Genomic DNA, 25,240 nt, shown 5'->3' with positions numbered 1-25,240 from the left:
TTCCATAGTGACGAACCTGGTGCAGACTTAAAGGGAAAAGGTATTACTGAGAAAAAGAAAAAAAAGGAAAGAATGGAGTGATGAACCTGTCGACATTAGACAGTGGCAGATTCAGCTTGTGGGAAATTCATATAGTTCTCAAGTAAAAGACAAGCACTTGCAATATATGACCCATTACCATAACCACCTACACCACTGAAGTTATAACAAGAGTAATATTAACAGTATCTCTTATCAACACACCAGTCAAGTCAGTCCATAATTAATGTGAAATCTCTATCTTAAAAGTATAGGATGCTTCAGTTATTCCTCAAGGATAAAGCTGCAGTGCAGAAACTGCACGTCCTCTTCTTGTTCCTTTATACACAAGCACAGACCAGAAACAATTAGCTGATGAACTGATTGTTCATCGGACAGAAAATAATTCCACAGGAATATGAACTGAATGATAGCCATCGTTAAGGTTAATTATCTGGTAATGACGTCAAACATCCCCTGGTTCTGACGTCACAAATGTAAAGAACTGCTGTTCTTCTTTGCTGTGCGTAACTGTAAAATGATTATCTCTGTTTTTTGGACTATTGATCCGAAAAATCAAGCAATATGAAGACAAACTTTGGATTAGGGCTGGGCATCGAAAGTCTGTCCTGTTGTTTTTAGGGTTTTTTGTTTCATTTGGTATTGATTGAAATGTGAGCATCGCAACAAATATTACAAACTGTCAAGTATCTTAAATGTCTGCTCAGACTCATGCACACAGTAAAATGTAAATACCTAAAATACACATAAAGAGTGCATATTCTTTAATCAGGTGTCTGATTTAAATGAACAATCTTCCCTTTTAGATCATTGACACCAAAATATGACCTGATGTTGATCACCAATGTTGTGACAATTCATCCCCAGACAGAGATGAACGTCCGTACCACAATTCATAGCAAACCATCCATTAGCAGATGAAACATTTCATTCAAAAAAGAAAAAAAGTCAACCTCAAGCAAGTACTGGGGTAAAGGTCAGGAGATCACAAACATCAGTAGGCTCCATCCTCCTGGGAGCATGAAGGTCTACATAAAATTTCAAAGCAATCCATCCAGCCAGTCAATAGTAGCTGACACATCTACAACAATGCTGTAGACCAAGTGATTCTGCAGTTCCACAAGCTATGCAGCTCATGTGGCTAAACAAAAAAATTAAAATCTCAAAATTGGGTGTCAGATATCTATACGGTTTCACAGGCACCCAGGCTCACATGAGCATTTCAATATTGAAATTAATATTTATCATTAGAATTGACTCTTTAAAGACTAAACTATTAATTTTTGTTTGGTTAAAAGGGATCCAAGACAAAGAAAAGAAATAAGCCCAACACCAGTACATATCTGCAGGCAGACAGTGACATAAACCATGACAAAACAACGGCTTGCATACCATGTACCCAGAGGAAATCTATCTGAAACAGTTACTTTCTCGCTAACACGCAGTGAAAGCACTTTGATCCACAGTTCATGCAGCAGAAACCGGGAGGTCTGGTTTAAGCACCAGTGCTCCCAGTCTTCTCCTCCTCCACCCTGCTGTCACACACTTTCAGGCTTCAGACTCACTAATCGCACCACGATTCCTCCAACCTTTGGTGTTAAGGTTATTGCACTTTGAGCAATATTTCTTTCCAAGTCAAAGTTGGGGGTGGGGGTGGAGGGGGTGGGGAAAAGGCGACATGATGAATGGTACGGCTGAAGTCAAACTCTGCATCGGCCAGATCGATGGCGATGATACATATACATAATGTAAGCTCGCATAACAACTCTGTGATTCATCTTCACCATGATAGTAATGCAACGGAGCCACTGAACTAATGTGTGATGATCTGCAAAAAACATGTGCCTTAATGACCAGTGTCCATTCCTTATTATTATGCAATCAGTCTTATTAATGAAATAATGTTTGGCTTGCCACAAGAGAAAACTTGTAGCAGAAAGCAGATGGTGGAAAGCGAGAGGCGTTGGCACAAACACTTGTGTCGTCCACCTTTGCGGTCCAAACGCACGTCATTATTGGTTTATGTCGCCCTTTGGAGCCCTGGCACTCTGCATCACAGCAGCAACACTAACTGCTCAGGTTACAGAAACAATCAATAGCAGGAGAAGTGATGAGCTCAGCTACGAGAAACACAAACTCTGCATTATCAGATCTTATTGAGCCAAAAGCAAAGGGTCCTGTTCACAAGTCAAGAACTGAACAGGCGTGCGTGCTGGTACACTTACTGGAAAAAACAGATTAATACTCACATACTAATTACGGTACTTCAAGCAAGCCCTCTAAATGCTTTCTGCACAATAACCAGTTTGGGTAGTTGGTCAGTGGCAGTGAGTTGATAATGATAAGTTATAACATGGAGGAAAACAGAAGCACAGAATTCACACAGCTAGCTAATCTACTCAACATTGTTTATCAGCTCAATTTTTGCTCGCATTAGCCTGGACCAGCTAGAAGTTCATAGCAGAGTAAATAAAGCCATATTAGCAAAACTCCTGAGTGCATGAAATCGAGCCTGTCTGTGTTTTACTGCTCATAAGCTTTTTAAATTATGAAACAACGGTGCAAGTTCTTCTTTTAGAAGTCAGAATTTTGTGATATTTGTACTTGAGTTTTACCATTTTTTGCTCCCTGTTAGCAGAGATAAATGTGACTAAATTTTACTCATACATATCAGAGGGAAAACAATGTACTTTTTAGTTACTGTAAGGCAAGATACTCTAATTAAAGAAGAAATAATTCATTCTTTCTCAAACAATTTGAAAGCTGAACACATAACTGCTTGTGCCAACATGGTTTGTTGCTATAGCTACGACCACAAGCTAACACTAATGCACTGTTAGCTAACACTAATTTGGCGGCAATGTTTGCCAAATTTTGATAAATATAGCACTGTGCTGCTGTCGAGTTCCACAAATTTAATAAACAAGATTTAAATTTAGAATTACTGTGATTTATGGTTGCTCATGGGCAACTTTATTTTATTTTTTTAATCTCATTTGGACAGTCAAGCAGCTACCATTTCAAATCAGTGTGCTTGGCTGGGCTAACTGACTGCTAGCTGTGCTGTTAGTTTTCTTAAAAACTATTCCTCCTTAAGAATAATTTAAAACATGTACATACGGTATAATAATACACCAGTCTTAAAGGGTTAATTTTGTATAATGACAACAGTGCTTTTTGATATTTAAAGCACATTTTACTCAAATTCTTAAGTAAAATTGAAGGTAAGAAATTTCCTGCTCCAGTACTGTTAGTTATACTGAAGTAAATGACCTGAGAACATATCCCACACTAAATTAAATAAATGTAGTCAGCAAAGTGAGTAATATAAAGTGCTCCTCCAGTCTAACCACAGTCTGTAATGACTGAACAGTAATAGAGGCTGCATCACCAACACAGACAGCTTACTTTCCATACAGCCAGACAAGTCTGCTGAGATCAAGAGGAAAAAATGAAGACAGCATCTCTTTGAATCTATCTGGATGATTAACAATCACACAGGAGGAATGAGACATGACTTGATGCTCTGTCTCTCTCTCCTTAGCAATAAAACTAAACTTGTGTACAACACAGTAAGCTGACATGCAGAAGAGGTAAAGAAGAACAAGAGTAACTATGTTGCTTTTAAAGTTTCTGTTGATTCTCTTGGGTTATGGGGTAGCCACTTCAAACCACAAGGAAAAACAAAGCATACAAAAGTGCTTTGTCAAACATTTACAGATGATCATTGACCTCACTGTAGCCATAAACCAAGCATCTCAGTCTCCAAACACTGGTCAGGGTACTTACTGAATCTGCAAATACTTCATCTGGACTGTTTCAGAAAAAGTAAAGATTGGCTGCAGTTAACAGTGATTTCATCCATCCATCCATCGATTATTGTCTTCAATAAATGAATGACTCATTTAGTCTTTTTGTTAGACATAATACCACTCTGATTTTCCAGTCCTGTTCAAATGTCTTATTTCGTTGTCAAATACAAATAGAAGTGAATTTTTAGTGCACTTACATGGTATAATCCTAGAACCGGGAATTCCCGGTTCCCATATCTCAATTGGAATCCTGGTATCTGGGAATGGGAAACAGGGAAAAAATTGGGAATGTGCTTGTTTCATTTTGAAAGTGCTGCGTATACAAAAGTACCAAAAATGGAGACAAGTAAGATCAAATATTTTCCCAAAAATGTCCCGTAAGTTGCTTCCCGATTGTGAAATTGTTACATTCTGTGTCTGAACTTGAAGTAGCATCAATGTGCCAACATTAAATTCATTTGATAAAACAAATCACCTGCGATAAGCTGCAAATAGACACCCTGTGACATCCCATATACATCTGGCCAGCCTTGTAAGAATGATCACCTGCTTGGGCCTACGTCATTCACCAAGGTGGGGAGGAACAAGAGTCAGACCCAAGGATGGAAATGACACTGGAAGAGGAACTCCAGAGATATACAGATGAAAGTGCACAAAGAAAGAAAGCTGCAGAAGCTTTGACAGTGACACCCAATATCAATGCGGAGTTCAAACTTCTTGACGCCAAAAAGAAATGCGCTCTCAATTCGGAATAGCTATACCAGGCACTGCTAACCCTAATTTCAATCCTCATACAAATATCCGCAATAAAAAGTATGTTAGTCAACCGGTCAGTCGGTTCTGTCACATTCATGCCGTCAAACATTAAAGTAAAACCTCTATCAGCTGAAGTTTGACATTTGAGTTGAGCACTTTAACTGCAGTTGAGATTAATGTCTGCTTCTGTGTTTGTGCCCAAAGGATGTACGGTCGAATCAGCTGACAGAGACAATAGAGAATGGCTCTAGTTGTTCTCACAACAAGCATCTCAGACTACATTTAGCTAAGTAACGCCACTTTTACTGTGCTTTTAACAAGCCAGGAAATCTGTGATCACTGGCAGCAAACACGACTGCATTAAATTAGCTTAGGTAGATCCCTGACCCGCAGAGGTAAACTCATGTTTTACTAACCTCTCTGTAGAAATGGTATGAAATAGTAATAGCTGTGTTGCACACAGTACATGGTTGTGAATGACAGCCTGCCTTGTTTTCACCATGAGAAAAGACATCACCAGGTGTTCACCACCTCCTGCAGAAGAACGACAGCATCATCTGTACGCTAGATCAAACCCCTCTTCATACGGACTCCCTGCTGCTTAGCTTATCAAAGATGGTGAAATCATAGGGAGAACTGAACGACAGTTAAAACTGCCAAACTGAGAAAAGTCTATCGGCTTAAGAAAAACTATGTGGTTAACCAGAACGCAAACTTTCAAAGCACTCTTTTGGAAAACTCCAGCGGATGTTACTCCCATGCTCTCCTATAGTCTAGGGTTTTATTTTTATGATGTTTTCAGGAGACGAAAAATTACTATGCATGTTTCCTGAGACTGGGTGCTTATTTCAGCTGAAGTGATGAAGACGCAGTCGAAGCAGTTGAGTCACTCAGGACAAGTCTTAATTACCTTCCCTTAAATGTCAGCTGCACTCTACATTTGTGTTCATCATCTGGCTTCTTTCAAACATTTGCTGTTGCAATATCTCAGGACTGGCAATAACAGCAAACAGTATATAATGGTATTCAACTTACTGACATCTAATTTCAAACCTTTCAGTGTATTGCTTAACAAGTCATCTGGCCCAGTTAGCTCTCCTCTCTCATCATACAGTGTTCAGACTTTTGATTGCTGCTGCTAAGCTTTGCCTTGTGTCTCTATCCTTCATCTGGATTTGTTGTTTTTCTAATATGATTTCTTTCTGTCTTCCTCGTTCTATGTTTTTTCATAAGAGATGCAACATGCTGCTACACATCATCATTATCTTGGTGAAAGATACAGTGTCCCCTGACTCCTGAATCATACAGGGAGTTTGCATGGAAGAAGTCTCCTTGAAGAGTCATGGATCCGTCATTAGTTCAACCCTGGACACAGTCGTCGAAGTGCAGAGCAGGTGTTCTATGCTGTGGTCCGCCAATCCCTCTGGGACCCCTGCCACTTATAAGTTCCCCTGACAGAGCCATAAAGAATCCCAGGAGTGTCTCATACTGGCATGCAGGGTGGGTGACATGCTAATACAAACTGCTCAAGGACTTTTTGGAAATTAAGGTGATTAAAATCACCTATTACTGCGCTGAGAGCATCAGCAGATTGCACTTTCTGAATCATCCTGATAATTGCAGCAGAGCTGGTGTCAGCCTTAGGGTGAACGTGAACAGTGACAAATAAGTGAGCACCCTTGGGGATTCAAAGAACTTAGAGACGCAGAGAGGAGTTCAATGTCGGCAGGACAAACCTGTTCTTGGACTGTGGCGCTGGTGATTCATGTGTTATTAATATACAGTATGGGCACACAATCTGTTTGGGTGATAATATGGCCGCTTCAGTATAACAGCACATCCAGGGAAAAGCTCATGTTTGACTCATTCAGCAGAGAATTATGTTTAGTGCTGCACCTATAACAACAACAAGTTTATTTCTTAGAGGATAATATTTGTCAAAAATGATAATGAGGAGTAAGAGTGAATACATTTTCTTGCAAGGCTCCTTTGAGATTAGTTCAGTACAATTCATTGTCACATCTTAAGCACAGTTTTGATTTCCAAAAAGGACCAGAAGATACATTTAAGGGGTCACAAAACAGGAAAGCAGTACAGACAACAATCTTTGTTTTCAGAAGGTGTCCAAATCTTTGCAGGACTTAAGTAGGAGCCCTACCAATATATCAGCTGATCAGTGTTATCAGCCGATAGTCACCTATCACAGATACATCATTATTGGTGTATATGCTGTCCAATATGGTTCAATATGAATTTTGTCAGCAGTGTCTCTGACTTCACTGTTTATGTAATACTGTCAGCAGCACATGCAGCAGACAGGGGTGTGGAGTCAAGTGGTGTCTTCACAGTAAGCTGCTAATTTGTTTGTGAAATACATCACTAGAATTGAACTTTACCACTTAAACTCAACATCAGTGGGGTTCTAACTGAAGTGAAAATTATTTAAATAAGTCACTTTGGCTGATTTGGTTATAATCCACAGACACAAAGTCTTTGATGGATAATGCTTATTTCAAAAGGCACCAAACAAATAAAAGTTTGTAATATACTTTCCAAGCAGCAATCTACAAAATCTGATCTACGGTTTGTTCTACACTTTTGAGTCTCACGGAACTGTGACTTTACACTTTTTCAGTACAATACAGATAGTTATTCTGAGACTTTTTGAGACCAATTTCAATCAGAAAACTGTTACTTTTTAAAAACCTCAACTCACACAGACTTATTTATTTGCCAGCAAGTCCTCCCTCTGCAGTGGGGCAATTCCTCAAAACCTCTTAAAAGTGCTTTAGTCGTCTGGAACAGCGTGACATAGCTGGGTATTTAATGAGATTTCAGTTTCAAGGGTTTCCAATCAAAAATTATGTTCACCCATCATAATTATCCAACTGTCTATGAAAACACAACAACTAATCCCTGAAGTTCCATTTTTAGCTGAGTGTTATACTCAAATCAAAGGAGAGAAAATACATTATGAGAATACACACTACTGTATCTGTTCAACCCATTTTATCTCTCAGGTCATACGGGCAAAGAGTCATATGCTGCAGATTACAGCTAAGACGGGATAACTGGAAGTCATGATCTGTAGGAGCTTCCTGTGCTGTAGCACATATTTCAGTGGCTGTAAGTCTGGCACTTCTCTGTATTTACACTGTCTCTGCATGACTGTTTATTTGATTTAGGCAAATTCGGCCTATAATTCTGCATCAGAATGAAAGCAAAACTGGGTCTCTACTTGTGTCTCTTGCCTGGTCCTGATCGAGCACAACAACTTCCTAGCTGCACCGACCACCCTTGTGATCTCAGACTTTAACATCCATTTAACATGCATTCCTGATAAATCTGAAAAAGCTTATGGCTGTCTCACTGTGACACCGAAAGAGGCTCCAAGGTTAGTAAAGTAGTAAGTAGTTGATGCAAGTACCCACAGTTCACAGTGCTCCAATGCTACAACTGGAAAGGTTAATTTAAAAAGCCATTTGAAGTATTTACATGCACAAGCAACAAGCTAGTTCTTGATATAAAGACATGGAACTGTTTAAGTTTCAAACAACATTATCAATATGTAACATATGTTTGGCCACATGAGAGCTGAAATGATTTGTCCTTTAGTAGATTGTCAGAAAATTAATTTGGAGATATTTTAATAATATGCTAATTGCTTAAATGAATGTATAACAATTACAGAACATTGCATAGTTTCAGCTTTGCATCCTTGGGTTTTGACTGTTGATCCAACAACAACAAAAAAAAAAAAAACAACAACCTGAAGCAACTCTTGGGTTTCAGGGAACTGGGATGGGCATTTTTCTTTTTTTTTCTTTTTTGATTTTATTGATTAATTAAATGGCTGATTTATCAGTGATGAAAACTAGCTGTAGCACTTGAACATCATGGTTTTAAGTCAGCGAATAGAATTGGCTCGGATAATTGTGTGCATGTGCGCATTCGTATGGGAGCAGAGCATCTCAACCTCTGTCACAGTTTAAGTTTAAACCAAGTCTCTGATTTTTTTTCTGCCAAATTTCCTACTAATAATACACAGTTCTTACATAGTACATACGTAATCTGAGCTTCACACTTTACTGGTCACAGCATGCCTCAGATTCAGGTAATGTGAGTTCACAAAGTGCTGTCCCCTTCCTCATTTGGCATTTGGAGCATATAAAGGTGACATCATAGCCTGTTGCTGAGGGGGTAAGAGTGGACCCATATCTCCCTGTCAAAGTGAGCATTGCCCACACACAGTTTGTTCACTACCTTAATGCCCACCCTCGTCTCTAACATCTTCTCTCTTCCATTATCTGACTCTATGTCTAGTTAGTCTCATTGCTTCCCGTGAGCAGGGCAGTAGCCTGCAGTCCCAAACCGCCCCCGCCGTCCACTCTCCTGCCAGAGAGAGCGGAAGAGAAGGCACAGGGACTGAAGGCACAGGGACTTCTAATGAACCCCACCGCCATCCGTGGCGTTTCAAGAGTAGCAGAGCATGCATCTGATTAATCTTTGTCCTAATTAGATCCAACAATTAACCTGCCTGCCACTGAGCTCTGGAGCCTGATGACTCTGCATGAGCTGCAAACCTCCTGTACATTAAACCAGAGTGGGGTGGAGAGTGAGCCCCCTCATTGCAACGTTCTGTGTTTTCAGAACAAACAATTAATGCTAACTAATAGCACACAGCATTCTGTGTGATATTTGGGTGGATCTTGTAGCCAAGAGCTCTGAGGTTTCTGCTTTTCATTTCAATAGCACTACATTGCTGCGATTTTAATTCAAAGTCACAGAAGGCACTGATGGGTCTCATCACAAATTATGTGTGAGAGGCAAAGCAGAAAGTGGGAGAAAAAAAATCAAATCTTCATTAACATGGAGATACTCCCTGATGTGAAAAGCCTTGAGGACATATAGTACTCAGGCTGGATGGTTTAAGCATGCACTGCCTGCTGATCGGAAATGTTTGGGACGCCTCAGTTGTTCCATGCCGTGTCCTCACAACAAATCGGGCAGGCAGAGTGCAGCCACAGAGGCTGATTTCTTATGAATTAACATCAGCTCAGAAATGGGAAGTCTTCTGCAGCATGTGTGCAACACCCAGCATTGCATAATGCAGCACAGAAAATGACACACTTGAGTGTATAATGTATGTATAAGGACAGTGAAAGTTATGTTCTTACTGACACTGTGGCTATTTAACACCACTGATCTGTAACATTTATGTTTTCAAGGCAAAAACAACTAAAAAAAAATAAAAGTCTCAGCTGAGTTAATGTACGCTATGTGTTAATTTGTGCAATATAATATATAATTTGTTGTGTATTTTCTGTTCAGGTGACTTTAATGTGATTAAAATATACCTGAATTTGAATAAATTCAGCTTGTGGACGTGGCGCTGCTGGACAGTGTATATTATCGACGGAATACTGCAGTAAATAGCAGGAACAACTATGATAAAAGTTTAAATGACATGGCAATAAGCGATACAAACTGAACAGACTCCCGCCGAAACTAGGAGTAGCACTTTAAGTTTACTTCAAAATCATAAAATATGTTCTTCTTGGTAAGAATGTGATCCAAAGAATGAGGAAAGTTAAATTGAGGAAATATTAACGGGAGTCTGGCACGAAGCGTAACGCATGCTTTGGTTTCTGTGTGAAGTTGGCCGAAAATAAGAGTGACACTTTATGCACATTTCAGTATCTTAACCTGTGCTGTACAATTATCCGAGGACAAGGAAACCTTAAATTGAACATTTTTTAAAGGGAGTTCGGCGCTGTGTGTCTGAGGCATGAATTGGAGGTTTGCTTGCTCTGGAAAGTTGTGCGTTTTCTCCAACTTATGCAGTCAACCACCAGAGCTAAATGCTACACTGACCTGTCCTGAAGTGGACGGGGCTTCTGTCGTGTGTTGTCCCGATGTGGTGCTGCTGAACCTGGATGTTTTCCTGCTCGGGTCCGGGCCACAGTCTCTGGGAGATTGCGTCCCTGACAAGTCTGGCGCCGCTGCCCGTGATAGAAAACAAGTAGTCCATGGCTTGGCTAGCTGACGACGAAGCCTTAAAGTGTGGAAAAGTCTGCTTTCATCGTGCAAAACGGAGTGCTGACAAGAAGTCACGGGCTCAGACTCGTGGTGTGAAAAGCCTCCTACAGTCTACACATTCCGGAGCAGGAACTATTAAAATACGTCAACAAGTGCAAACTTTTTTCCGCCCCTAGTGGAGTCAAGCTGTGCAGCCTACTGCCCCATTGGCCTATATTTACCCTGCAGCCACCACACTGACCCCACAGCTGACAAAACTCACAAGAACCGAAATGGACAGCATTTTGGTTCAGCAAAGTCTGAGTTACTTAAACTTTACTGTATTTATGCTTATAGATAGAAATACACTATCGGTCAAAACGCCCTCTCATTTAATATTTATTCTTCATTTTCATGACTATTTACATTGTAGATTCTCACTAAAGGCATCAAAATAATGAATGGACACATGGAATTATGTATTAAACAAAAAAGTTTGAAATGAGTCAAAACATGTTTTTTTATTTTAGATTCTTTAAAATAGCCAGCAAGAATGAAAGCAAAGGGTGGCTATTTTAAATGAATCAGAAATCCAGTGTAGACATTGTTAATGTGGTAAATGTCAATTTTAGCTGGAAACGGCTGATTTTTAATGGAATATCTCCATAGGGGTACAGAGGAACATTTCCAGCAACCATCACTCCTGTGTTCTAATGCTACATTGTGTTAGCTAATGGTGTTGAAAGACTAACTGATGATTAGAAAACCATTGTGCAATTATGTTAGCACATGGATAAAAGTAGGAGTTTTCATGGAGAACATGGAATTGTCTGGGTGACCCCAAACTTTTGAACAGTAGTGTATGAATGTCTGACGTATAGATGTGATTCTTTATTGTCATAAAATTATTTTAGGCAGTAGAAGTTGGAAAACCATGATTTTTCTTTTAGCCCAGTATGACTCCTCCTGTTGGGACAACTATGGGAGAGGTTTTAACTACCGCGCCTACTCAGTGTACGTTCACAAATGCAAAAAACATCATTAAAATATTTTTAAGCCATTAAGTATGCCTCTGACTGGCACAATATTCTACATTTTTGAAGCTCATAATGAGGGTTTTGTGGTTGATGGAATATCGGAATAGAAAAAACATGAAAATTCTCTGATTAAATTTGCACCGTCATTTAACTGGTTTGTCTTATTCTATCAGAGCAGGGTTGTACCATCGAAGATCCTATGTACATATCAACAAGCTTGCAAAATTTCAGAACTCCAGCTACATTATTTATTCAATTCTGGCTCTTAAAACATTGTTCCACGCATTGGCACAAAGCAAACAATGCAAAAATCTGCATGATCCCACCTTCTTTAAGAATTTTTTACTCAAAAACTAATGTCACCTATGACCCCAGATTTTACACATGGGATAATCGGTCAATTACTCCATTGTCATTTACAAACTCAAATATTTGCTCAGAACTAAATTATAGTGCAATATAACCATCTACTACATGTCACATGAATATAAAGTCCATGGTTACAGTTTTAAATCAAAATATGCTTTAAAATGCAAAATTTCAACTACAAGTAAGTATTTGGACACAGCCTTTTAGCAGTCCAATCAGGTTTTATAACTGGTTTCAGTTCAAATTCTACATTCTTTTTTATAGACTCTTATTTTTTCAAGGATTCTGCTTTTAGTTGAAAGCAGATAATGAGGTGTAAATGTTGTGCTTCAACTTCAAAAGGTCGCGGGACTTCATGAAAAATGAACTTTGAAAAATTCTGATAAACGTACTTAACGGAAATGGAACCCAGCTCAGCCCACATCAATTTCCACACTGTTGCTAGGATATTTCATCGCCGTCAAGTGTGGGGCTTTATGGCACCCCAGAGAATGACATCCATCTGACTCCCACCATAATAACATTCTAATAAATTGAGACTTCAACATCCAGAGCCAAAGTACACCTCTGCGCTCACACAGTAAGCGACTTGAGGGGTGCAGTGGGAACTCTGAGCCCTGTGGCATATAAGTGTCTGGCTGTCCAGTGAGAGACGGCTAGAGATGGCATTTACGGCACGCAAACGAACGTGGAAAAGTGAAAAACCGACAGACCACAACGGGGTGTAATAATTGGGCAGCAGGCTCAGGTAGTGATCTAGAAAGGCTGTGATGCATTATTCATCCAGGCCCAGAGCTGCTGTGGTGAGAACGGAGTCTGGAGTATAAAGAAGCCCCTGTAATGATTCAGAATGAAGGATCTGGCACCATTTGTTCACTCATTCGCATCAGAAAAGGTAAAGATGGGAAAGGTGTTTCTTTGCAAGCCTAATCTGACAGGAATTGTGCCTGTGTTTCCTCCCTGGTTTTCTGCAGGAGGCAGGCTGAGGGTGAAACAGCTGTCAGAGTTGAGCTCAGTGTGATTTAAGGGCAATCTTCAATACTGAAAGTGCTCCATCTGCTGGGTACCTTGGGAAGTGTGGACTTTGGTGTCCATCAGTGAGGGGAGGCAGAGTTTAGGTAAAAAGCAACAGCCATCATAACAAAAACAAAGATCATGTCATAATACATTACATTACATTACATTAATCAGACCTTCTTGTACCATGTGTTCCATGAAAGCAGCCTGGATTCTGTGCAAATGAGCGTGATGGCAGCTAATGACTATTTTTTCTGTTGATTAATTCATCAGTTATTTTACTGATTGGCCAATTAATCATTTATTCTGCAAAAGGTTTGAAAAATGGTAAGAGATGCCTGACAAAATCCCTAGATCCCAAACGACATTTAATTCTTTTGTCTGGCAACTAATCTACAATCCGAAGATATTTAGAGTAATGTAAAACAAAGAAAAGCAACAAATCTGAACACTTTAGAAGCATGTGAATGTTTGAAATATTAGTTACGTTATGTTAGCTCAGTGATTGGCTCTGTTTTTTAGTTGCATTAAAGGTCTGTAAGAAAATATTCTGGCACGTTCTAGATGAGTTTCCTGTCAGACTAGTGGTAAAAGTCTTAGTCGAAACTGCACATAACCTGTAGTATGAAAACTAGTCGGATGAGTCTTTAACAACAAAGCAACAACTGGATGTAAAACACAGTCTTTAATACACACGGCTCTGACACTGATGCATGAGACACTTGACGGACTCGGAGTCAGGAGGATCTCATCTGGCCCACTTTTCCTCTTTGACCTTGCACATGGCCCTGCTGGTACACTTGGCACTCAGACAGTGTGTTTAGCCGAGACTCCGACTGGCCCTCTGCCACCCCCACAGGGCCTTGGAGCTGCGTGATATACTGTGTTGCTGTACAGCTGCCCAGAGCACTCATCAAATCATCCATAACATCCCGAGGAGAAGCCTGGCTGGGTTCCTCCTCTCTGCACTGAAAACTCATAGGTTGGGAGATAAACTGTGTGGTGGTGCACAACAAACAATAATGTAGTTATGAAGACCTATTTTCTTTGAGAACTCCTCCACTCTCTAATTAAGCTGTAGTGTGACCAAAGAGGGGAAATTAAAGAATTCCCTCTGTGCTCATCCGACTACACGAGCGTCACTGCATGGAAATTATATAAGGTATTTTGTTCTACTTAAGCTAGTATGTTTGATGTGAGGGTTTCTGGTATTTTAGAGGTGATTAAAGAGGCCAATTAGTTAACTGACACATTATGCTCTTCTGAATCTTTGCAAATTACCCTGTTTGTGTGAGGTTGAAAGTTGGTTATAGTTTGAGTATACACCATATCCTGAAGGATACACTTGGTAATATAATTTGTGCGTGTGTTTACAGAGCATGCACAACTTATATCATCAGCTTTCTTATTAATTCTCTAACATGATCAGATCAGCATTTAAATGTGAAGTGCTAGTCAGGGAATCATTCAGTTTAATGACTGTAAAGCGGGGGAGTCTTGTTGTACAAGCACCTGTATTAAAAAGAAAACCTCCTGGTGTCAGCAGCTGCTAGCAAAAGCCCAGAGAGGGTCTTGTGCTTGAGGCTTTGTCATCATCTGGGAGGGGGCACGGGGGAGCCGGTGTTAATCTCAGCAGTTTCCCATTTAGAGCCAGGTAGACTGCAGCCTGATCCTGGGAAGAGGAACGCTTTCATTACGGAACAAACACGTCGGCCACTGGGGAGCTGCTGCTTTCCCCACTGTTAGTGACGGGCGGAATTCACAAGCAATGTTACATAAGCAGAGCCGAAGGAGCACACTGGTGTGAGCATGTGGAATGGCTGCGTTTGCATGTGCGCGCACACACACACACACACACACACACACACACACACACACGCTGCTTGTACGCATGTTTTTCACACAATCACAATCTGCTGTTCTCTCTGAGACACGTCCTGTTTACAGTGGAAATCACTACAGTATGACACAAATGCAGCAGAGAGTTCATTCATGCGACACAAATGCACCTGCTGGCAAACACAAACAAGCCTTTCAGTGTGTAGTAATTGGAAGGGTTTATTGAAGATGGCTTGAGATGGTTTTCTGCGCAGTGATGGAACTCATGGCATTTCTTGGAGTATCTATGGAGCATGGGTTGTAAATAGAAAACACACAGCATACATTGTGCCGTGCTTCACGTGCTTTCTGCTCTATTATCCTGCAGCTTGTACAAGATGACGACCATTAAAGACAGTTTTCTGCCAGGAGGAATCGAGCTGAGGCATCCAGACAATGGCAGCAATCATAGGTGTTTAACTGCCCATGTCACGAAATCCTACCTTCTTTCAGGCTTTTCGCTTTTTTACTGGGTAAGCGAGTCTTTGCCTCTAAAAACCTGTCAGCACTACAACAGATGAACATGTTTTTCATGTTGGCAGCAGGACCCAAATATTCATAGGAGGGAAACATGAATCGATCGTGGTGTGGCGCCTGTTAAGACGGCGACAATGCCAAGCTGAATCACAGATCATCTGGAGAAATAGGCCTGTTTAATTACTCATTGCTGCGATTACATAAGTCTGACTGCTGTCACTCAGACTTTGTTCATCATTTGCTTTTATTCTACATGAACATTACGCATTTCCAAGCCTCCAGCATCTCCCATCTTGCAGCTTATGTGAATTGCAGTTATAGGGCTATACAAACATTTATGGCTGGCTATTTGGCCCATGAGTCATTATCCAACATCGGCACGGATATTAACATCATCTGTGAGTCTCGGCTCAAGCAGAGATGAGTAACTGTGTTTAAAGTGAGAAATAAATGTAGCAGTTCTGCTGCTAACTGTCTGGTTCAAAAGAATAGTTTAACATTTTGGGAAATTTCGCTCATTTGCTCTCATTTGAGTATTTAAAACAGAGTCTCCCAAGAGCGAGATGAGAAAATCGATGCCACTCTCAAGTCTATGGAGCTGAAACCAGCTCAGGAGGAAATTAACGTAGCACAGTATAGAGACTAGCAGCAGAGGGAAACAGCTAGCTTTGCTCTGGGTTTTTAGAGGGAGATATGTGCAGCAGCTGCAACCACAAATGGACCTTTTTATATTAATGTTGGGTTTGAGTGTAACTGGGTCTGTATATCTATGATTTAACTTGCCATCAAGTGCTGTAGATCTTTCTCTCAGCAGATAAATGATGTCTATGGCTAACTTTCTGTTGTTTATCTAAGTAATCTGTACAGACAAGAGTAGTACAAAGCAAGATAAATAAGTTATGCTGAGCCTAAAGTCAGATTTTTCAATGTTAAGAATGTTGTTCTCTTTCAATCTGGCTAGATCACCATGGTAACGTGTGCTGCACAACTAACCTATAGATTCTCAGCTGCGGGATTTTGTTCTAACTGCAAACCTGTTGACACGTACATTAGTAATTTCACTGATGCAGATAAATGGTGTGTTTTTGCTACAGGAACCTACATAAATTCAGTTAGTGAAACTTAAAGATATGTTTATAAGTTTGGATCTCATCTGCTGTCAAGTCCATTTTACATTTGCAGCTAATCGACCACAGATTAGAAAACTGATTCATCTTTTGGTGTTTACTACAGAGAATGTTCAATCAATAACATCCATTTCACTTTAGTTCTGTGAAAAACTAAAGTGGTTTCCAATTATCCTTAATTATTGGACATTGTCAGAGTTAAATGCCCTAACCCTAACCTTTGTGTATCATGCTTAAATACCAAAGCAAGATGTTCAAGAACTTAAAAGTTAAAGAGCTCTAAAGTGTATCTGTCATGTTAAAGAATAAGCAGCTGCATTGAGAATGGTTAAAAAAAAAAATTATTTATATGATTACCAATTTTCTACCAGTATCTCTCTCTTGCATCATTTGCAGTAACAGTTTCAATCCATACAAAAGCGTTTTCATTTTATTTTAGGGACATAGGGAGGGGGCTTCCATCCCAGCATGCAATGGGTCAACACTAAGAAAACGCAACACGAAAGAAAAGTCAATGTTGTCATTTTAAGCGTCCCAATTGCCCTGATCTGCATAACTTTGGTGTAGTTTAAATGCAGGACCACCTCCTGGTAGCCCATCATTGGTGAACACTTCTTCCTCAGCATGTTTTCAATCTCTGCTATCCATTGTATCGATCCAGTTCAGATATTACAGATAATCTTAAAAATGGGAGCAACATACTGTACAACAAAGCTGCAAACAAAGGGTTACATGACTGACAATTCCATTAAAGCACCACCATGACTGCTGAGCATCTTTCCTCTGCTGTGAGGCTTTTAAAAGCTTTGGACTCAAAGGGTAATTTTAACCATCTGTTAAGAGATTTTCCTTCAAGGTCATGAATGAACTCCCACTGAAAGTATTTCAAGCTTTCTGAAAAATCATGACCACCACTGGGCCATAGTCTGTAGAAAACAAGATAGGGAGTAACCAATCATATCCAGAGCAACCTTCTATCTAGTCCATGCTTATGGTCCAATGCTGGAACTGGCCTTTAGCTTTTCAAAGAACTGCTTATAACAGCACTGACAGACTCACCACAACACTATACTGCCATGTGGAAAAAAACCAGAGCCTCAGAGAAAAAGAAAAAACGCTGCCCTAATTTAGAAGATAAGCTGCTTGTCACAGTCAATTGTGCTCTTGCATTTATGCATCTATGCATTTGTTTTTTTCCCTTTATCAAGCTCAGGAAACCCTGACCAAGAGTCTCTCCTCTTTTTAAGACTGATTTGTTACCAGAGGAGCCAAATATATCGAGAAAAAATTAAAATTTTTGTTGCCATTAGCAAAGTGAAATATGGAATAAGGAATGAATACTGGATGAATTAAGTCTCCACATTCAGTTTAATACATGATGTCAGAGTGTGGAAATCAGCATTTGTATTTTAGCTTAATGCTTCTAGCAGCGACAGGAAACAAGGAGGTGACGGCAGAGGTGTTGTTGTGCCATCCAGCCTGACACTGACCCGCTGCCGCTACAATTCAACCCACTGTTATTGCCTGGCTCGTCTCTCAAGACAGTTCTACAGGGTGGCTAGTGGTGATCGATGAGCGGTGGCGTCAGAGCGGGCTATCTTTCACCGCTACTTCCACTGCCCCTGCTCACGGTCATCTATCCTCTGTGGGTGTCTGCGCTGTCTGAAGCCGCCCCGAGAGGCTGGGTGGCCCCGGCGACAGATGACCACTGGCTTTGCAGGAAGAACAAATCCATCTGCTGAGGAGAAGCGCTCGCTACTTCAATCTTTTCATCTGCCTCTTCTTTCTTAGTGCATGCATTTCATTTTATCCCCCAGCCAGAGAGCTGTTTATGATGACGAGAAGCTTGACAGCCTCCAGAAGATGCTTAATTATAGGTGCAGAAGAAGAAGACAAAAAGAGGGAAGGCGGAGGGAAAAACAGGACGGTGGTGGATGAGACGGAAGGAGAGGATGAGGGAGGATGGAAAAAGGAAGGGACATGCATCAGACATGCACCGCTGCTCATTTCATTCAGGGCAATTTATTAAAATAATAAAGCTCAGCCTTGCACTGAAGGTTGAGCCCACAATAAACCTGACAGGGAGACAATAAGAAGACCTACAACGCTGAGGCACCGCGAGGCAAATAAACCAAACAAATGCTCAGATATGTCAGTGTCCACTTTATTATCTGTCTTGAACTCTTCAGAAGGAGTTAATTGCCTTCTTTTAAACTCAGACACAGTCATATATTTCATCATTACCCTAAAAAGCCTCATGAATCACTCAGCTACAACAAAAGCACAAAGATTGCTCTACATAAGCCTCTTTGCCCCAGATGGGCATTAGAATCAAACTGTGACCAGATACAGCAGTGCGCTGTGGGATGGGAGGAAATTAAGAGCCAAATAGACATCTTAAATCCGACAAAGATGCTAAGAGGTTCTGAGCTCTCTCTGTCTGCTGTAAAACTGTCCTCACCCCGGACACTGTTCATCTATCACTTGATATCGCTCGTTCCACAAGTGCGCTAAATTGGATAATGAATCTCTCCCCCCAGGAGATGCAGTAGATGGATAATTTGTTGGTTAAATTACGAGCTGGGGACATATTGCATCATTCGAGGTGTGAGATGTTAGTGTGGTTAAATGGATGCAACCTTTTGGATACGTCCACAGCAGTAACATCAGTGAATTAAGAGCCAATGAAGACGTAATTAACTGTGCAGGACTCATTAATTGACTGTGTTAATGAAACATACCAAAACCAAATATGACGTCAGTCGATGGATACGTGGGTTATGATGCAGCTAGACGGCTATTCTTTTTTACCTCCATCACATTTTATATTTACTGCTTTTTTTCCTTCAGTCTTTTCTAGCAAAAATGAAAACACAAATCTGCATGTTTATGTGGTGCTACAGTCTGACATGATTAAAGAAATGGCATGATCACAGACTTTTCACTACACAAGGAAGATCTGATGCTGATCAAGTGTTTGGGATTTTCTTTTTCGGACTTGATATAATTGTACCTTGTCAATAACTTGGATACTTTTCAAAATGGCTATTTTTTCCCCTGTTACAACATTTTTTTTTGTACATGGAGTAAGAGGACAGGAGTCAGTAAAGATAGGTAAAGACTGACAGAAAGAAATGAGAAATGGGATGAAAAAAGAAGCAAAGGACAAGAGAAGATGCCCAGCACTAGAGAAGGGATGTGGTTAGCTTAGCTTAGCATAAAGACAGACTAAAAGCAAGTGGAAGCAACTATTTCAAATCCAAAGTTTAAAAAAGTGTAAAAAGCATGTAACTCACTCTAAAGGGTCATTTTTCACATTTTTATACTCCTTAAATCAGCAAGATAAACCATTTTAGCCAGTGAACTTTAAGGACGTAGTTAGATTGGCTTTGCAATGAAGACAATGAAGAACCTAATTGAAAATCTTAATGACATTTGCAAATAAGCTGATGTAAGTTGATGTTTTTTTTAAAAAATGTTTTTAAAGTATGATAATAGGTTTTTCAAAAACAAGATAATATACTTTAGGTTTTTGTAGCATTTAATGAACACAAGAGTCAAGAAAGCGAGCAGAGAGGCCACTACCAGCTCTGCAATGTCTGTCATTCATTTTCAAAATGATGAATGAAGGAACTGCTGAATTCAAGATTATTTTGCATTACTGAGGCTAGCGGAACAGAAGCTTCCTTGGACCTTTTTGAAAGCAGGCATTTTAGGTTGCCAAGGGAAGAAAAACACAGGAGTTTCTAATTACATTAAAAACAAGAAAAGCACACAGAGAGTGCAGTACTCCACCAAGGGTCATTCCTCCATATGGCATTGTCAGAAATGTAACATTAGTTTATTAGTTATTGATGATCAGAAATCACAGCAACATAGGATGTGTCCATTTAATACAGATGTACCCACAAACAAAATGACCTTGCACTGAGCACAGGTGTGTGTTATGCATGTGTACGTTATGTACAGATACCGAATCACGTGACCTAAATATGTAGCGTGCGGCTGGAATTGATGGGATTCAGAAACACCCTCACAATGTAATCAGTTGTTCCTTGAATCATTTCCAATGGATAAGTCCTGATAAGTCCTCAGTGGTGGATTTGTTGTAGGATCACAATCATGTGATCATCAGCAGGCAGCTGACGTAGTGTTCACTTGTTGTCATGGTTACAGTGACACCCTGCTGCTATCCCACAATGATACAGAAAGCTTTAACAAATCCATGGATCCAGACTATAAGTCGTATCACTGCCAAAATCTAATCATTTGGTCCTTGTGTCGTTTCTGACCTTCCCTGAAAATTTCATTCAAATCCATCTGTCCATTTTTGAGTAATGTTGCTAACAGACAGACAGACAGACAGACAGACAGACAGACAGACAGACAGACAGATGGCGAGCGTCACATAACTCCGCCACATTCCTTGGCAGAGTAATGAATGCATTCTATTAAAATGAGTGGGTTCCAGGGTCATGAGATTCTGCACATTGGCCCAGCAGCATGGCTAACTACCAAAAACTCTTTTATTCTTAGCTGATGCTGCCTCTCTCACAAGCATTTCCATCATTATTTTCAGTTCGTGTGCCATTTGTTCTCTGCATAAGTGTCCTTGGTTCCCTTAAAAGGTGCAATATAAATGGAAGCTATTATTTTTATTATTTCTGGCACACTTAATGGAATGGAGTTGTTAAAAGGGCCTAGAAATCTCTGACATGAAAAAGGTCAGCCAATATCAATCTTCTCATCTTACTGTTGCTCATATGATAATTAGTCTATTTGCTAATAATGTTGATGGAGTTTGTGCAATTATTCCTACATCATAAAATGCTATGTAAACTTTTAGGACATTAGCTACATGAGATCCCATAGAGTGTAGCTGTGCAGCAGATGTACAGCATCTGTGTATGGGTCAGTGTTGAAGGCAGCACATGAATTTCTGTGTGCTTGGACACAGATGACATCGCAACATGTGTCAATCAGGCCGGCGTGGTAGATTAATGTCCACAGTCAGTACTTTGTCATGTCTGAACAGATATCACATGCGAGGCCTCACATGAAACAGCGGGGAGGGCAGGCTGCCATGACCTAGCATCCACTACACACTATGATGAATGTGTTGTCTATTTAATTCAATCAGGTTTTAAAATGCATTATAACAAAAATAACAAATTGCTTCAGAATTTGAGACATAAACTAATTTCACATGAACCAATAGCAAACGCAAAGATAACACACTTGTCCTAAATAAGCCATTGTAATTTAACTGAATCAAATTGAATTTTCCAATGACAACATTCATCTTTAAAGCCTGTTTTCATAACATGTTTGTCCTTTCAGGCTTGTTGTTCTCCGCTGCTGTATTTCCAGGAGTTTTTTTTTTTTTTTTTTTGGGGGGGGGGGGGGGGGGGGGGGCGCATTAAAAAACCTGATGTATGAAGCTTCTGCTGCTGCACTTCTTTGTGACAGTCTTCCAGAGCTCTGCCATCCAGTGAATGTCCAGAGCAATGACCCGTGTGGAGAAGACAGCGCACTCCACTGGCCGGCTAAATCCTGTCCTCCAGCTATTCTTCCTCTTGGATAAACTGATGCATAGCAACCGTGGCCCCAGAAGCATGTACAACACAAAGTCCTCCACATGCTAATAAGAAGACCTGGACGAGGGTAAGGAGGGACAGAAGCCGGACTCAAGGTGGATGTGGATGAATCGAAAACATGCTTGAAGCTCAACTCCAACTATTTTGGCCTCAATCCAACTCTTCCATCTTTTGTCCTCATATTCATAGACTGGGTGAAACCTACAAGGACGATAGATACTACAAAAATGAAACCCAAAGGCACTCAGAGCATGCCTCTTTCAGCATACTTATGTAAAAATATGGAAATGAAAACATTTTCCCCTCGTTTTTTTTCATTTTATCAAGACTCAGCAGTCAATGTCAATTGATTACCCTTGAAATATTCAACCAAGTTTGTCTTTCTTTTTTTTTTTTTTTTTTAAAACTCAGAATGTATTCCGATGGAACCTTTTAACCTTTGAATGTCTTTATAACAGTTTTGAGATAGTCTTGACACAGACAAACTGAAAAATGAACCACAAATGTCTTGTTTTGTAGCAATGTGTCCACAGTTAAGTACGGGGACAAAAAAACTTCTGTTCCCTTTGACTGTTTCACAATAAAAGCCACCTTATGACCCATAACTTTAATAATATAAATGTGAAGCTGCCGCACTAACTTAATGCAGCTCTGATATAGTGTTTTTGATAATTAATAAAATTTAGGATCCACGTTAACAAAACTTTTGGCACATAGGAAGGGGCCTGCATTTAAAATCCATCTAATCAGATTCCAGAGCTTCTTTAACCCTCATCAGTACACGTGGCAAAACCTACTTTATCCATACACTTGGAGTCTAGCTGTACCTCAGTAGTATTTCATCTGTTTCACATTTCTGTACCTGTCCATATCCTCTCAACGTATATTTTCCTAAAACATGTGTCGTTTATAGATGCAAATATGAAAGAAACAATGAAATTACTATTGATGATTACTGACGTGTATTGCTTACAATTTTAGTGTAAGAACTCCTGAATTGAAATGAAACACAATGAATCAGAAGCAGTCATCACAAGAGCAACAGAACACAAACACACATAAATAAAAGATGCACAGTCTGGCTGGGGTCTGGCTGGGGTCCCCATGGACCCCAAATGATTTTTCTATATATACACCACAAACCTGGTTGGAATCAAATAAGCTTTGGTTTATGTGATGGTAACAATGTGGGTGACAACTGCCTAAAAGGACTGAAAAATCCAACTTGTAAATAAAAAAATATGGCAACTTACATACCCCTGGGGTCCGCATTGACCAGGTGTACTGATGAGGGTTAAATTCAATTAACTGTTTTGTAAATGCCATCTATAGCTGTGTAATGGTTTGCCTGCTCCTTAAAGGCACCGACTAATAATGCTTTGCAACCAAAGACATCGTATTAACATTATTTCTTCCATTTTGCTGCATGTACACTATTGTTTAAAAGTATGTCACTTAGAAATGTCCCTATTTTTGAAAGAAAGGTGTTTTTTTTTTTTTGACGATAGCATTAAATGAATGATAAATGCAGTCTAGACATTGTTAATGTGGTAAATGACTATTCTATCTGGAAACGGATGATTTTTAATGGAATATCTACATAGAGGTACAGAGGAACATTTCCAGCAACCATCACTCCTGTGTTCTAATGCTACATTGTGTTAGCTAATGGTGTTGAAAGACTCATTGATGACTAGAAAACCCTTGTGCAGTTATGTTAGCACATGAATAAAAGTGGGAGTTTTCATGGAAATTGTCTGGGTGACCCCAAACTATTGAACGCTAGTGTAGATTAGATACAGGCAAAATAGAACTATTTTTTTAATAATAGGAGCCCATAAATTCATGGACAAAAAGGAAACAAATATCAACAGTTATGTGAAGTGGCAGATCTTATTTTCCCTCTGCTGTAAAATGAATCAATAGCAAAGGCTGGTCTTGGCGTCCGACAGTGGAAAACTGCTTACTCTTCATTTGAGCTATATGTAATCAATCCTAGCCAGAGGATGGCTAGAGCCCTTTCCAAACTAAGTGGGGAAACAGTGGAATTACTAGCTCTGTGGCATTTATAAATTGAGCCCAACGAGAAGAGGGCCACCGAGAGACTCCCGGTCAACGTAATTACACCGGCAGGCCAATAAATCCGACCCACAGATCTTTTACAGTAGCGCTGCAGTAAATTCAGCCCCTTTCCTTACACTGCTTTTCTTGCACTACTGAAGAAAGCATTAATGTTTTTGTTGCTTTCTAAAGTTACAAAAAAAAAGTGTCTTTGGTTGCTACAAATCTCTGTGGTTTTCGCTTCTGGCAAAGCTATGAGTCAGTGTAGCGATTTAGATTTACACAGTGTTGACTCATACATATGACAGCATAGGATGCTGGGGATAAAAATCTACATTTAGTGCCCTTGAAACTGGTGCATGTAAAGCGCACTTGAAGTCCATCTAATATCGCTGCCTTTTAGAAACACGAAGGACACGAGGGCTGCTTAAAAGCACAGAATTGATTTAAGGACTACAAGCGTCGTCTCGGGGGACATTTAGAAATGACAAATGTCAGACAAATATATAAAAGGGCATTTGTGGCAGGGCTAACATCATACTGATCTTCGTGACATTGAGACAGCTTGGAGATAAGTGATTCTTTTATCCCAGGTGTATGTGTCTTGCATGCATAAGTCCATCTACAGCAAACATAAATCTTGACCTCCTACAAGTTCATAGCATCCTTGTTGCTAGATATTCTCTAAATTGTATATACCCATGGCAGCAGTGACTACTACTGTTTGAAAATTGAGCGTTACAATACAAACAAGATTTTCCTGCAGATGCAACCTCTTTAGTGTGAGATTGAAGGACCCACAGACTAACATGTGCTCTTTCATCCTCTCTGGGGTGGACAAATGACAACAAGCCCTGCATACATCAGTCACTGAGCCTTTTTGTCAGGCTTTCTAAATACAACTACCCATCTCACGTCAAAAAATGTCTTTACAGCCATGCTGTTTTTATTCAAATCACCTTTTATCTCCTATTATTTGCAGTCCTGATAAAAAGAAGTTTCTGATGGCACCACAGAGCAGTGATTAATTCCTCAGATCAGCTAGTCTGGTC

General features: G+C 40.0%; 1 protein-coding gene across 8 annotated transcripts in view; it reads right to left on the bottom strand.

Moving 5' to 3' along the window:
• oxr1a (oxidation resistance 1a) overlaps positions 1-25,240 on the bottom strand; it is a 237,337-nt gene that overhangs the window by 63,397 nt on the left and 148,700 nt on the right. For 2 of the 8 annotated variants that reach the window (XM_055013293.1, XM_055013295.1), the window contains exon 1: positions 4,049-4,105. The exons of 4 other annotated variants lie outside the window; for them this stretch is intronic. Coding sequence is in view for 2 of the 4 variants with exons in the window: in XM_055013294.1 (XP_054869269.1) it covers positions 10,482-10,638 (157 nt within the window). In the remaining 2 variants the exon portion in view is untranslated. Of the gene's footprint in view, positions 1-4,048; positions 4,106-10,481; positions 10,769-25,240 lie in introns of those variants that run through there. 2 more of the 8 variants (XM_055013294.1, XM_023261751.3) reach the window with 2 other exon arrangements.

The sequence above is a fragment of the Amphiprion ocellaris genome, chromosome 9 (assembly GCF_022539595.1).
Source record: "Amphiprion ocellaris isolate individual 3 ecotype Okinawa chromosome 9, ASM2253959v1, whole genome shotgun sequence".
Taxonomy (NCBI): domain Eukaryota; kingdom Metazoa; phylum Chordata; class Actinopteri; family Pomacentridae; genus Amphiprion; species Amphiprion ocellaris.
This window is presented reverse-complemented; position numbering and strand designations above follow the sequence as displayed.